Source organism: Brachycentrus maculatus, unplaced genomic scaffold (genome assembly GCF_059751285.1).
Source record: "Brachycentrus maculatus isolate JH-2025_06_01 unplaced genomic scaffold, ASM5975128v1 h1tg000118l, whole genome shotgun sequence".
NCBI lineage: Eukaryota > Metazoa > Arthropoda > Insecta > Trichoptera > Brachycentridae > Brachycentrus > Brachycentrus maculatus.
In genome coordinates, this window is record NW_028280871.1 from 467,401 (window position 1) to 480,701 (window position 13,301).

General features: G+C 36.5%; 1 protein-coding gene across 1 annotated transcript in view; it reads right to left on the reverse strand.

Moving 5' to 3' along the window:
* The window catches only part of LOC148309736 (hemocytin-like), a 49,385-nt gene that overhangs the window by 20,029 nt on the left and 16,055 nt on the right, over nt 1–13,301 (reverse strand). Inside the window, exons 21-43 of the mRNA XM_088259562.1 lie at nt 12,918–13,088; nt 12,163–12,442; nt 11,613–11,763; nt 11,323–11,504; nt 10,704–10,887; nt 10,491–10,621; nt 10,018–10,138; nt 9,793–9,936; nt 9,002–9,251; nt 8,781–8,909; nt 8,471–8,691; nt 7,376–7,564; nt 6,575–6,764; nt 5,644–5,925; nt 4,959–5,027; nt 4,259–4,380; nt 3,910–4,044; nt 3,060–3,331; nt 2,619–2,743; nt 2,347–2,540; nt 1,927–2,142; nt 1,661–1,825; nt 483–777 (exon numbers count right to left, since the gene is read on the reverse strand). Coding sequence (XP_088115688.1) covers nt 483–777; nt 1,661–1,825; nt 1,927–2,142; nt 2,347–2,540; nt 2,619–2,743; nt 3,060–3,331; nt 3,910–4,044; nt 4,259–4,380; nt 4,959–5,027; nt 5,644–5,925; nt 6,575–6,764; nt 7,376–7,564; nt 8,471–8,691; nt 8,781–8,909; nt 9,002–9,251; nt 9,793–9,936; nt 10,018–10,138; nt 10,491–10,621; nt 10,704–10,887; nt 11,323–11,504; nt 11,613–11,763; nt 12,163–12,442; nt 12,918–13,088 — 4,218 coding nt within the window. The remainder of the gene's footprint in view (nt 1–482; nt 778–1,660; nt 1,826–1,926; nt 2,143–2,346; nt 2,541–2,618; nt 2,744–3,059; nt 3,332–3,909; nt 4,045–4,258; nt 4,381–4,958; nt 5,028–5,643; nt 5,926–6,574; nt 6,765–7,375; nt 7,565–8,470; nt 8,692–8,780; nt 8,910–9,001; nt 9,252–9,792; nt 9,937–10,017; nt 10,139–10,490; nt 10,622–10,703; nt 10,888–11,322; nt 11,505–11,612; nt 11,764–12,162; nt 12,443–12,917; nt 13,089–13,301) is intronic.

Sequence of the window (13,301 nt, forward strand, 5' to 3'; positions counted from 1 at the left end):
TCTTTCACATACGCCATTTGTATCCCTTAAAATATATTCTCCTCTCTCAGAACTGAAGCGCAAGTTGATCAACTTGCTTTCATGTAGTTAATGATCAAGTAAACGCTGTGCTCAACCAATGTAGTATCCTATACACTATCTGGGTGTAGAGGAGATTAAAGAAGAAAGAGAAGAATGTAAAAAGTTTTGGAAACAATCATAGACAATTTGAATTCGTTTGAATTTTTAGGATTTGGTACGATTTATATATGATATTTTAATCGCATGTTTTTTAGTATAATACAAATTATAAAAACAGTATTAAATTGTTAATATTCCTAGAAAGAAGTATCTGAGGAAGTCCTAGAATCCCAAGGAGTGACGCACAACAAAAGAGATTTTCATCCAGCAGTGGGTGGAGAGAGGCGATTTCAAATCCATTCACACAATTTCACAATATATTTAATAAAAAAAAAAAAAAATAGCATGTGACGTCCACTTACATATTGTGTAAGGTTCATGGCATCCTTGTGGCTCAATTCTCATGTTGATACTTCCATGCCATTTGGCAGGCAATATCTTCAAGTGCTGAGCGTGCACCGGCACAAGGAAACTGTTGGTGATTGGAGTGTTAGCATCATAGTTGGCCGGGAACATAATGATCTCCTTGACCTCGTCTACTATTGGGCTCCAGTTGCTTCCGTCTGCAGAGTATTTGACGTTGTAAGCCGACACCCAGCCCTCGGGACCACCTTTGGTGATTATACCAGTAATGTTTTGTGGAGCTCCAAAATCAAACTGAAATAAATATATAATAAAAAAATGTAAACAAATAATTTCTAGAGTATGAGTCAAATTGGTATAAATTTTGACATTATTTTGGTGTGACATGTCATGTTGTTCGCATTACCATGGTAATGCGAACAACAATGTGCCTATTGAAATACACAATAATATAAGCATCGAAGTAAGTATCAATATTGGACTACATGACTCCCCAGTATGCAGATTTTGTATGGAGGATAACGAAACACCAATCCACATTCTCTATAATTGTGACACGCACTCGCTCGCAAACGAAGTCACATCCTTGGAGGACCACTACTAGACTCCGAGAAGGTGAAGCTCTTACCACCAAGAGAGGCGTGACCCACATGACCCATGTAGGTCTTGAGAGTGAGCTATGATACAGAGAGAGGTCACAATAGACCTAATATGGTCGCAGTGATATAAGGGATGCAAATCCCCTTGACCTCATAAAAAAGCATCAATACCCACAATGACTGCCTGTACAAATGTTACAATACGGACTATGTAGCTTTTGATCTCTTCCTCATCGGAGTAAGTACCATGTCCAGACAGGATGGTAATGTTTGATATATCAATTCTTAAAAGAAAGAAGTGAAAGATGAGATATCAGGAGTGTAACGATATCCTGTGAGATATAAGATGAACTACGTATGATATTTTTTATCAAAAAATTATACTAAAACAATGGTATTTTATATTTAAATAATAGGTTCACTGGACCGAAACGTCAATCTAGATAAACCCATGATAATGAAAAAAAAAGATGGAGAAAAGAGTACTAAGATGTTAATGCTAAGATCGACTTGCTATTTTTGGTCATGCGGGATATGACCAAGAAGAAGAAAAACCATTTGCCATAAGGTAAGGTTACCTGAATCCATTCATGCGGTGAGTTGGTAAGGGGTTGCCAGGCGTGTGGTTGTTCTAAAGAAAGGTAGCTCTTGGGTTTGTCAGTTTTACTGGAACTAACTATGACATTCTTCACCGGAAGTGCAATTAACTTCTGAGGTGCTTTGCAAACTGGTTCTTTCTCGTGCTGTAAACATTTTTTAAATAGATAAAATGGAGAGATTGCTCAAGCGTTTCTAATATAATTGATCGGTATTTCTGATTATTATTATCATATTAAATCATTACCTTGATGGAAGTGGCAGGGAGTGTAGTCTTTTTGATAGTACGGGGAGTGGTGGTTAGAACAACTGTGGTTGACACATGGCTGCAACCGATCAGCTCCATTCTGATGGCGATGGTGTCGTGCCAGGTCTTAGGAACCACTCTTACGTATTTAGCTTCAAATGGAACATCAAACATCTGCTTCATAGGTGTTGTATTATCCACTGGACCTCTGAATACCTGAAAAATATAACATTAACTATGGTACAAGTATTAATTATCAAAAGATTAACATAAATTAAAGTTAAGTGCATATCGTAAGTCAAAAAATTCCATAAAAATTAAGGTTTGAATTTTGGGCGCTGCACTGCCACAAACTGGTCATAGACTATCAAAGATGTCATAGACTGTGTGCTAACCAGGGGTACAGAGTTGAGTAGGTACCTGTTTTCCACCACTAGGTTTATTGACGCTAGCGAAATGGTGTCCATCATCACTGTACAAGACTTCGTAGCTCGTCACAAACTGATCAAATAATGCATTGCCTTGCATTACTATACCGTAAACTGGTTCTTTGTGATCTAGCTTCACTTGGATGTATTCGTGAGGGGTTGATTGCTTGGGAGTCCAGCTACCACCTGAAGGCAAGAAAAACAATATATAAACACCGATAAACCTCTGCTTCAATATTATATTTGCTCAGTTTCCAATCTTACCTGATTCTTCATCCACCTTTCCATAAAGTTTTGCATTCTGTGGCTGGAAAGCAGGTCCCAGAATACTACTGGCTGAGAATGCTTCATCAGGTAATGGAGCATCACCCCACATGATATCAGTATAGCTATAAAATATTATTTTATTTTTAAAGATTGCTAATATGTATTAGCTATTATTATAAGATTGATAGTATTTAATGTTGAAAAAATATTTGATTTCAAAAAAAGATGATACGTCCCCGTTGAGACATTAATAATATATCTTGATACATGATCGATGATATGCCATAGGGATTTTATTTATTGTATCGGCATTCACTTTGTGGTAAGACATGATTAAATTCTAAATAAAAACACCACTTTTTTACCACTTGAATATTATGTTTGTTTTTAACGACACACTGGACACACTCCAAATGTTGTGAAAGATATTGTATTTACCCGTCAGGACTACACTTTGGTGGGGGTGACAACGTAGTGGGACGCAAAATAGCCGTCACACCAAAAGATATTCCTTCCTCTTCCTCAACTCCCCCGTGATCTTCAGCGGACTCAGGCGTTTCTGTCGGCGCTTCTTGGATTTTCTCGGCGTGAATAACCTCGACATGCGTTTTGGGAATTTCCTCTTTCTTGCAGTGTGATTCGTCACAGACGTATTCATTGTTCAAGCATTGGCAAACTTTGCAAGGGCCTTGGTGGATCACTTCTCCAGGCTAAAGAAAATATTAAATTATAAAACTACCCACAATTTTCACAGAAAGTAGCAGTGATCAAAACACAATGTGGTGTAGAAAAAAGATTCATTCCTACTATTTTTTTTTAAATCTCTCAAGTCATGTTAATCTACTATTTCACCAACTATGGTTATACTTTCCCAAAAGGTTAGATTATAAACTCTGTCTGCTTCCATATAAATTAATGCATAATACAGCTCCAGAGTATATAAAAAAGCTATGCATCTAAAGTAAAATAAATTGAAGATATCAGCTACAACAATTGCCATAGGGAAAGTGATCTTATTAGCATTTAATCAGTGCACTAAATTTAGCAACCCTCATAGAAACTGAGAGAGGGAAAGGCTGTTTTTAAAAAAACTTAAAATATATTTGTTCCCAAAATCATTTTCATAATTTTCCCCCTTAATATCAATATTTTATAGTATATTGAAGCACTATTGGGGTAGTATTTTACCAAAATGGTTCTGTATAAATGATCCAATATTTTATTATTTGAGCAGACTACTAGATAGAATGAAGAGAACATCACGAAGCTAGCAGTAACAGTGACTTGCCTTGACAGGTTTTCCATCTTCAGAGACACAAGTACAATCAGCAAGGGCTGCACAAGTTTTAGCATCTCGCCACATGAATCCTTTCCCGCACGGAGTGTACAGCGCACTTTCCTCGACACAGCCAGCAATACATTTCTAGAGGACAAATAACTTTAGTAATACTAGTTACTTCAAGACACAAATTTAGATATAGGCCTCCTAGAAACTCCACAAGAGATTCCTATTTTGGGTGGTCCACATCCATTCCAATCCAGCACTGTTTTCAAGGTCATCAGCCATTTTAAAATTATAAATATTGACAAGTCTGTATTTTAATCTAAATATAAATAAAATACAAAAGTACTCTCACCTGTCCACCGGTGCATTTCCCCTGTATCTTGAGATAGTGATCATAGTACATACAGACCTTCAGACAGTTGACAGCACAATCTGACCACACTTTTCCATCCGCACACGGATTAACTGTGCCTTCTGAAATATATTATACAAAAATTTACTTGAGGCAACTTAGCCAATATCAATTTACAACCGCATCACTTATCATATCAATGTTATTTATTTTTTGTAGTATATTTGGTTCATATTAAAGTATTCGTTATTTTCAAAGTATTTCTTTTATTTTTGAGATAAAAAAGTAAGTATATGTTATATTTATAATAGTTATACAATTTTACGACACACTAATAAATTGCATATTATTTTTTATTGTTTTCATTAGTAAATACTAAACATTTTTCAACATTCATAAAAAAAATTATTGTATATTGTTTTACTTTTAATATTTTAGTCATAAAAAAATTCTAATGACAAAATTGAAAGCGATAAATAGTTTTTACGTAAGTGTTAGAGTGTGCCTATGGCAAGGGAGGACACAGTACTGTAAATTTAAATTGTAAATACATATTTATGTATTTGTAAAAATAAATGCAATTTTAGTTGTTAACACATGCAAAGATCCGTGTATGTATTACCTAGTATATTTTAAAAACAGGGAAACAGTTTGTAAGTAAGTTAGTTTATTTACAACATAACTAAAAAAAAATACTGACCTATTTCCTCAGTAAATGAAATTGCTTCTCCAACTGTAGGATGAATTGATTTGGCTGTTGAAACTTCAACTATAAAAAAACAGCAATATTATAATTAGTAGAATGTTGAGTTTGAATAAGAGACTGTAAGAAGAAAACAACAGTGTAACATGTATCAAGTGATTGTAATTATAAATCAATACTTGGTCAAAGACATTCCAACTCCATTGCTCCTAAGTTATACAATATAAGTCAAGACCCCATCCTTTAAGGACTTCGTTTAAGCACTGGATTGTACATCAGATGAATGGCGGTGATTTCTTCTTGTAGTTTGTGAGTTGGTAATACATAGGATATTACTACTCTTACATACATTTTCTGAAAAATGTCTATTTTTTTAGTGTTTTTACTATTTTTCTTAATTTAAACAACAATAAAAAATTATGCATTTTTTTCTGGTTAAAATGATTACAATTAGCTTCATACAATATTGTATATTGTATACCCAGATTTTTCCATAAAATATATACTTTGTCTCTATTGAGAAATCTATTACATATCTTGGTCTTGATTTTAAATTAAAGGTTTAGAAAAACACAGAATTTAGCGTAAATTTAACGCAATAAAAGTATGTTGTAATTATTAAAAATTGTGTATATTTTTTCATAAATAGTCTTAATTGTTAGTAATTGTCATTTTTGTGTACCTCCACACTCCGGTTTGACAGCTATGACAGTAGCAGGCCAGTCACATATCATGGTCACGGGGTGGTACAGCATGTGCGGGCCGCAGCTCTTCTCCACCAGGTCCGGGTGCTCCGGAGGGCCCATGCCGGGGGCGCACTGCAGGAACAAGGCGCAGTCCCTTGGGTGCTCCTGATTGGGGTGTCCCTCGTCGCACGACAGGTGAGACACTGCCGGTGGGTACACCTTCTCGGGGGTCGTCCACGACTCGTACACAGTATTAGGTGTCGTTCCAACTTCTTTTTCTACAATTACACAAAATAGTCACTAATGAATTAAAAAATTACTTCCGATTAATTTGGTAAAAGTATGTTTTATGATGGAAAAAACTGGATTGATTTGTTAGTATTTTAACCACCAACATAATACTAGAAATAAGTATTCATAATTTAAGTGTGGTTGTCAATCATGGGTAGAATTGGTAAATGTTAAACGTGTGTAATGTGATCACATAAACCAGCTAGCCAGACTTTGATGGTCGTAAACCCCTTAAATGCCCAGACTTCCATATTCTTCTTCATCTTTGTTAAGATGTCAAAAAATGATATAATACTGGAAATGTATAATTGTAAGGAATGTAGGTGATACAGTGGTGACAACATCTCGTAATCGTATATATATACCTGCATATTCTGGCAAGCGGCATTCTAGAATAGTCTCTCTTAAAAAGCAGTCAATTACTTAGAGTTACCTAATAACTTATATAAAGAATAAACCAAAGTCAAATAACTACCAATCTTTTACTGATAATCTTTCTTCCACCACCACGACCACACAACAATAATAAATCATTTAATATAGATGGTGTTGCTATTAGTTGCAGATAAGGGTTATGTTAGTTTGGGTGGAGGATTTTGGGTCGGACCAGGGTTCTTACATTCTGTATCAACTCACCACACATGCACTTGACTCTGATCTGGAAGTCAGGACAGGGGTCGGCGGAGGGCTGGCGACACCGCAGTCCCTTCTCCAGACTGCACTCAGCATCCAGCCCCGTCTCCTTGGCGGACAAGTGGCTGTCCACTGTGCGACACTCAATATCCACCATCATCTCAGGGGGACACACTCCACCCGATAAATTGTTCTTTGAAATCAGACCATAAAAAAATAAATTATTTATTTGTAATATTTTTGGTGGAAGATTGGTTTGGTGATCTGTGTGCGAGATTTGTTGTCCCGAAAAGCTAATAGGTCAAAAATAATAATCTTGAGAAGTGTGTCTGGAATGTAATGTTAGAAAATGTAATTTTATAATTATTAAATCAAATGAACTATTGGTGTACAATTTATTTGATTTGTTATTTTTAAACTTAGTTATTTGTTTTTTCTTTTCACCAATTGATTCGGCAGTCATCTTGTAGTACAAATCTATCCAGTTTTTATTTTTATTTACCTCGTAAATACCACTATTTCTTAAATCCTATTGTGAAACGTGTTTCGATGCATTCATCAACATCACACACCCGAAGATTTGATGCTTGATACCTACGAGTACAAGTAATTAATGTAACGATCAACGTAACCCTGTCAAGCGGTACAGTGTCCTATGCACCCATTGCCTGCTAATAAAAGTTAGAAGAAGGGGAAGACAAATAATAAAAACTGTTGGATATCTGGTAAAATGTTCATTAAAAATGACAGTTTTAGAAAACCCTTAAAATAATGATTTAAAGGTGTTAATCATAAATTGGTTACCATTTCAAGTAATGTGGGTAGATGTTCAACTTCTACAGAGTACGGTTTGCTGGATTTGGTGGACTTGAGGTTCTTGGAGTCCTTGGAGTGTTGCGGAACCGAGTTGCTGATCCACTCCGTCCATCCGCTGGTGCATTTGGTCTTCTGCTCCATCAAGTGAGGGGATCCTACAGTCGTTGAGCTGCTGGGCTAAACAAACAGAGACACTCGAAATATTATGTTACTGCCTTGTGGACTCACTTTGTGTTAACCTTTTCATAGCCGCAAATAAATTACGCGGCAGTGCTCAACAGGCCAAGTATTTTTTTGAAAAAAAAAAGTTGTCTAAAGATTTTTTTTTTTGTTGTTTTTATTGAATTATAATTTACTTACCAAATATTATATCCCGCATCGATTGTTAGAGTTTTATTCTTGAAGTTAAACCAGTTTCAAATTTTCAGGGTTGTCACACTAAGTCGCACACGCAAGTTTTTATTAAATTTAATATTAACACACAACTATTATTTATCAATGGAATATTAAAATAATAAGAAAAACACAAAAAAATTGAGCAAAATAAAAACCCCTGGCGTTCAAAACAATCGATTAAAATAATCAATATTTCAAGTGGTTTGAGTGGTAGCCCTAATGACATCTGTCAACTGTCAGCTGAAAGTGATACCGATAAATCACTTAAAAGTATTTAAAAACTTTATAAAATATTTTGTGACAACTTCAACTGATGGCAATGTATGTTCCGTTTTTGACAGATTGTCAATATGAGTTAAAACTGCGGAGTAATACGTCATCAAAAGTACTGACAAGATATCTCGTCTCTGGCCATACGGGCACTCCGCCATTTGCCGAGATATCTCGTCTCTGGCAACCATCGGGTTAAAGATGTACCAGTCTCTTCACTAACATGCAAAAAATACTATACACACCAATACCATAACCCTGGTCATCTAATATATCAATTTACACGCAATACAACCTGTTAATACAAACACAATTCAAGATAAAATAATTAGTTTTATATTTGACAAAAAAATTCAAAGTTGAAAACAAATTCAAGTTAATAGAATATGATTTAGAAAATAATAATGTCTTACTAACCGGAGGCGTGGAGCAAGGCAAGCCTTTACAGATCCTATTACCGCGAGAACAGTGGCAGGAGTGACACTCGTCCTGCTCTATGATCTCTCCCTCTAGTATTGCTTTACCATTCGGAAGAGTGAGACAGAGAGGTTTACAAGAAGAGCGAGGAACACACTCCTCGACACTACTGTTACTTCGAATTTGACCCTTAGGACATGGTTTTTTCTTAGATTTGCAACCTAAGGATAAAATCAATCAAATAGTTTTAATTAATTGCATACCATAGTTTTATATCCCAATGATACTTTGGTAATAAAATAATTTGTACCTTCCACGCAAGTATCTTGTGGGCACATCTCGGTTATTTCTGAATAGAACAATGTGTTGTCACAAGTCTCCACAGGACATGCCGATATGCAAGGGCTATAGTTGGTGCAAGTTTCATCACACTGCATAGCTAAAAACAAAAATATAATCTTAAAGATGTCTCAACGGGGATGAGAGAGAAGTATGGAATTTAGAGCCTTTATCTGAAAGACGATATCTTACGGCAAAGTTCCTGAGTCCTCCACTTGATGGGGACACCTCTGGACGCACACACGTGGGCGTATGCCGCAAGCGCGGTGCACAGACACTCGCAGTCGCCGCCGAGCCCACACGCGCACGTGTCCCGCTCACAGCGCTTTAAGTAATCTCCAGGAGGCACCTCCGAGTGGCACGCGGTGAAGGGGGCACGCTTCAGGGCCCCGCAGCGCCGCACTGCCCAGGACTGCCGCTCCGGGTGCAGGGCACATGTGTCCTGGTTCATTTATATATATATATATATATATATATATATATATATATATTACTTCTAAATATATGATTATATCATTTTGAAATCTATATCATGTCTGAGTTATGTTATAATTGGCCAAAAACTAAAAAAAACATGCAAAGATGTCCATACATGTGAAATACAAGATTAACCATTTTGTCCATACTCTTCAACAGTTTAAAATGTAGTTGTGAAATATTTTCTCAAGTTATTTGCACAAATTAGATGTGGACAATTTACACACGCCACTAAGAGTAAGGGTATGTAACCCAGATGCCTGTTACCATTATTGCTATTCTCCTTTTCCTATCTATTATTTCTCCTCTATTTTATTTCCCGTATAGCAGTAATGTCCGTCACTTTCATCATCTGCATCCCATCAAACATATTCTTTTCCTTCATCCAAGAATTTGAAGCGCAGGACCAATCACCTTGCTTCTGTACAATTAATATTCCAGTTAGCATCAGTCATTCTGTGCGGTGCGTTGTGCACTAAATGCATACAAAATCATGGCTTAATTACCTGAACCTCAGAAGCGGGTGGACAGTGAGGCTGCAGTTTCCAGGAGTCGCCAAATATTCGGGCGGATGACTCGCTCACACCTCCCGATGGAGTTTGGAAGTCATCTCCTTCGTTGTCATCGTAATTTCCACACAATCCTTTCAACTAAAAATAGAATGTTTTTAGTGATAAAATTATTGATGCATACAAATATGCAAGAAATACTTAAAAGATTATTTGACTTACTCTTCCTTTCCACTTTGGATCAGCTTTGACGTACACTCTTGTTCCTCGATCCCATTGCACTACCAAACCCAATGACGGAACTTCAGCAAATATAAACAGGCCGGCATGGCGGATGTTTATTCTGTTTAATGAAAATACCATTTTAATATTATTGCAACAAAATATTTATAATTTATATTCAAAATATTAATAACTCCTAAGTAGAGCAAATCTAGCATTTACAAACAAAAATTTGAACACACTCTTAATATTGTAAATACAGACAACTGTTCTAAAAATGGAAAACAATAATATTGTTTCATTTTATTTTACACATTTTCCTTGTATTTTACCACCTTACTACATTGAAAGAACGTAATACGCGCGCAAAGTACCTGCCCAATAAAACACTAACCCGTATTGGATACGCAGTGTCAAAAAAGAAAAATTATAAAAAAGAGAGATTAAAGTTTATAATCTATTAGAATCTTTACCTTTTAAGATCTTTTGTGTCCGGGAGAGCTTTATCTTTTGTAAATGTAATGGATTCCATATTAGGGGCTGTTCCAACTTTGAGTGTAATAGCTTTAGAGCAAGTTACTCCGGATGTACCACAAACTTCATTCTGGGAATACAATAAAAACATGATAATCAAAATTTGTTATATCAATAATATCTGTAATTAAATCAACTCAAGTCACACATACCTGAATCTCCACCACGAAACTCTGTCCTGGCATATCAAAACCTCCTTTTGTCAACAAGTATGTGCACACTCCTTGGAAGTCGTATGTTCGACCGTCAAACGTTTCGAAGTGAGAGTCACCCCATGTGCTGCACACACCGGCACAAGGCCGCTTTTCACAAGACCACTTGCCGCCCGTGCATTTACTGAAAATACACATTACATATTATTGAATACATATTCGTCTAACAGCCACTAAAGTGTGGTAATATCATGTAAAAAGTGTTTGGGAGAGGCACACATTCCACAGATGAGTATATGGCAATGACAGGATCTCTTGGGATTCCATGCCAGTTTTGCAGTTAGAAATGTGTGATCCTTTTTGAGAGGATTCCTTGACTGCAAGTAGTCTAAAAATTTCTGAGAATTCAATACCAACACGTCTCAAATCTGAAATTTCTTGTACCAAAATATGCACGTTTGCAAGCTAAGGAGCAACTCTCACTACAAACTTAAATTTATGGTAAACATATATTTATATATTGAAAGACTCTTGTAAAAAATTAGAAGCATTCCAGAATTATAAAGCAGCTAAAGCAGAAGCAGCTATTATTTGTTACAGGTTTGACAAAATTATGTACCAGGTATTGCAGTCTTCCTGCATGGTTTCTCCATCAGAGTAGCTACGTCCTCCGTGATGACACGGACAGTCTTCGGCCTTGATGCAGCAGTGAGCAAAGGTGTCTAACACAAAGCCTTTCTTACACTGGCAGCCCGGGTGACATTCCGCATTACTACTGCGCACCACTGTCTGATGCATATTCTAAGGAAAAAAACATTTTGATAGATTAGTACAGTGTCTAAAAAGTAAGATAGCTCTAGGGTCATTTTAAGTATAGTTTCTGATGAAGGTATATGGAAGGAACATCACCTTGCAAGTCACTGGTTCCACAGGCTCACAAGTTGTGAACTCCTCATTATTAGCAGCGCTACATTTGTCCTTGATATCAGCAGCTCTTGGATAGGACATTATTTCCTCAGGAGTGGCAGGACGGCAATCCCACTTAGCTCCATTACATACACTAAAATAAAATTTAATAAATATTAGAAATTGTTTATTTGATACCTACATGCAGTCCCAAAGTGCATAGATTTACGTAGATACGTACTTACGTATTTACGTAGATTTGCATAGATTTATTTACGAGTAACATGACCTCGTTTAAAGCTGTTTTGTTTAGCACTGAAAATAATTGGAACATATCTTTTACATTAAGCGTAGTCTTAATAAACTTATATATCTGTGAAGACAAAAAGTGTTTAAAAAAATAAATAAATAGTGTAAACGTCTGATTTCAAATGTGGTGCTTGGGTAAAAACTGTCTCGAAATATGTCACTAGGACTGTACAATCAATTGATTTATAGAAATACATTCTAGGAGTCTATTTGAGGTTTGAGAAATATAATGGATGACCCTCACCAAAGTTCTTGCTGCTTATTCCCCGGTCTCACTTCTTTGTATTGTGGAGGGAACTCCAGTCCGGCGTGAATGCACGGGCAGGAGGCTTGCGGGACGCACTCCCCGCCAGCGTCCAGCGCCTCTCCCGGGGGACAGTTGCATCCCTCCACACAGCGGGGCTTGCAATGTGCCTCCTCGCTCGCGTCCATGGAATCCAGCCACGCGTCGGAGAGGTCCCGACAGCTCCGCTCGCATGAGTCTCCACACACCTGGTACATTTGGCCACCGGGACAGTGGACCTCTGCAGAAATATTTCATTAATTTAATTTATTCCAGTTAACTTTGAATTTATCATAACCATAAACAATATCTGAATTGTCTATGGAAAAATCCATAGATTATTAATTTTACCCTCGATTTTTTACATTTTATTTAAGGTTAGGTATTATTATTATTATTTCACAGTTTCAACCAACATCAAAATTCAAAATATTATATGTTGATTTGTAAAATATTTAATGGAATGCTAAATTAGTACATGGAGTGTTGTTTTTGATTTTATTTCTTATGGGCACCAACCAAATCTCAATCAGCACATAAAGAAACTTGTACTCATAATAATATTTATACTGTTTATTTTACATTCAATCTCTTACATTGAACTAAAGAACATTATCATATCACTAACTTGGTTTACAATAAAGTATTATTACTAGAAATAAGAGACTTAAAGGGCCAGATGCCGTATTCAATAATTACCAACAGAATAAACTTACCACATTCCTTGACATTAAGTCGCCACTGCACCTGCACCCCCTGACGAGCGCACTCGGTGGCGTAGGCCCCGATGATGGGGCACAAACAGCGGTCTGCAGAGCCCTCGCATGCGCACATGTCATACATGCAGTCCTCGTAAAAAGGGGTTACGTCAACACTCCAGTGGCATTCTGTATTTGATCAAAAACAAAAGTAAATAAGAGCATATATATATATATATTTATACATGATCTGTGAGACAATCCGGGAAACGTAGAATGGCGAACATAAAGATTGCGGCAGATATTTGAGTGGCACTTATGCCCATTAAAATAACTCTTCTTCGTGGGTTTTAACCTATCTATGTGATGATTGATTTGCTTCTTTATAGTCAGTCTCCACCC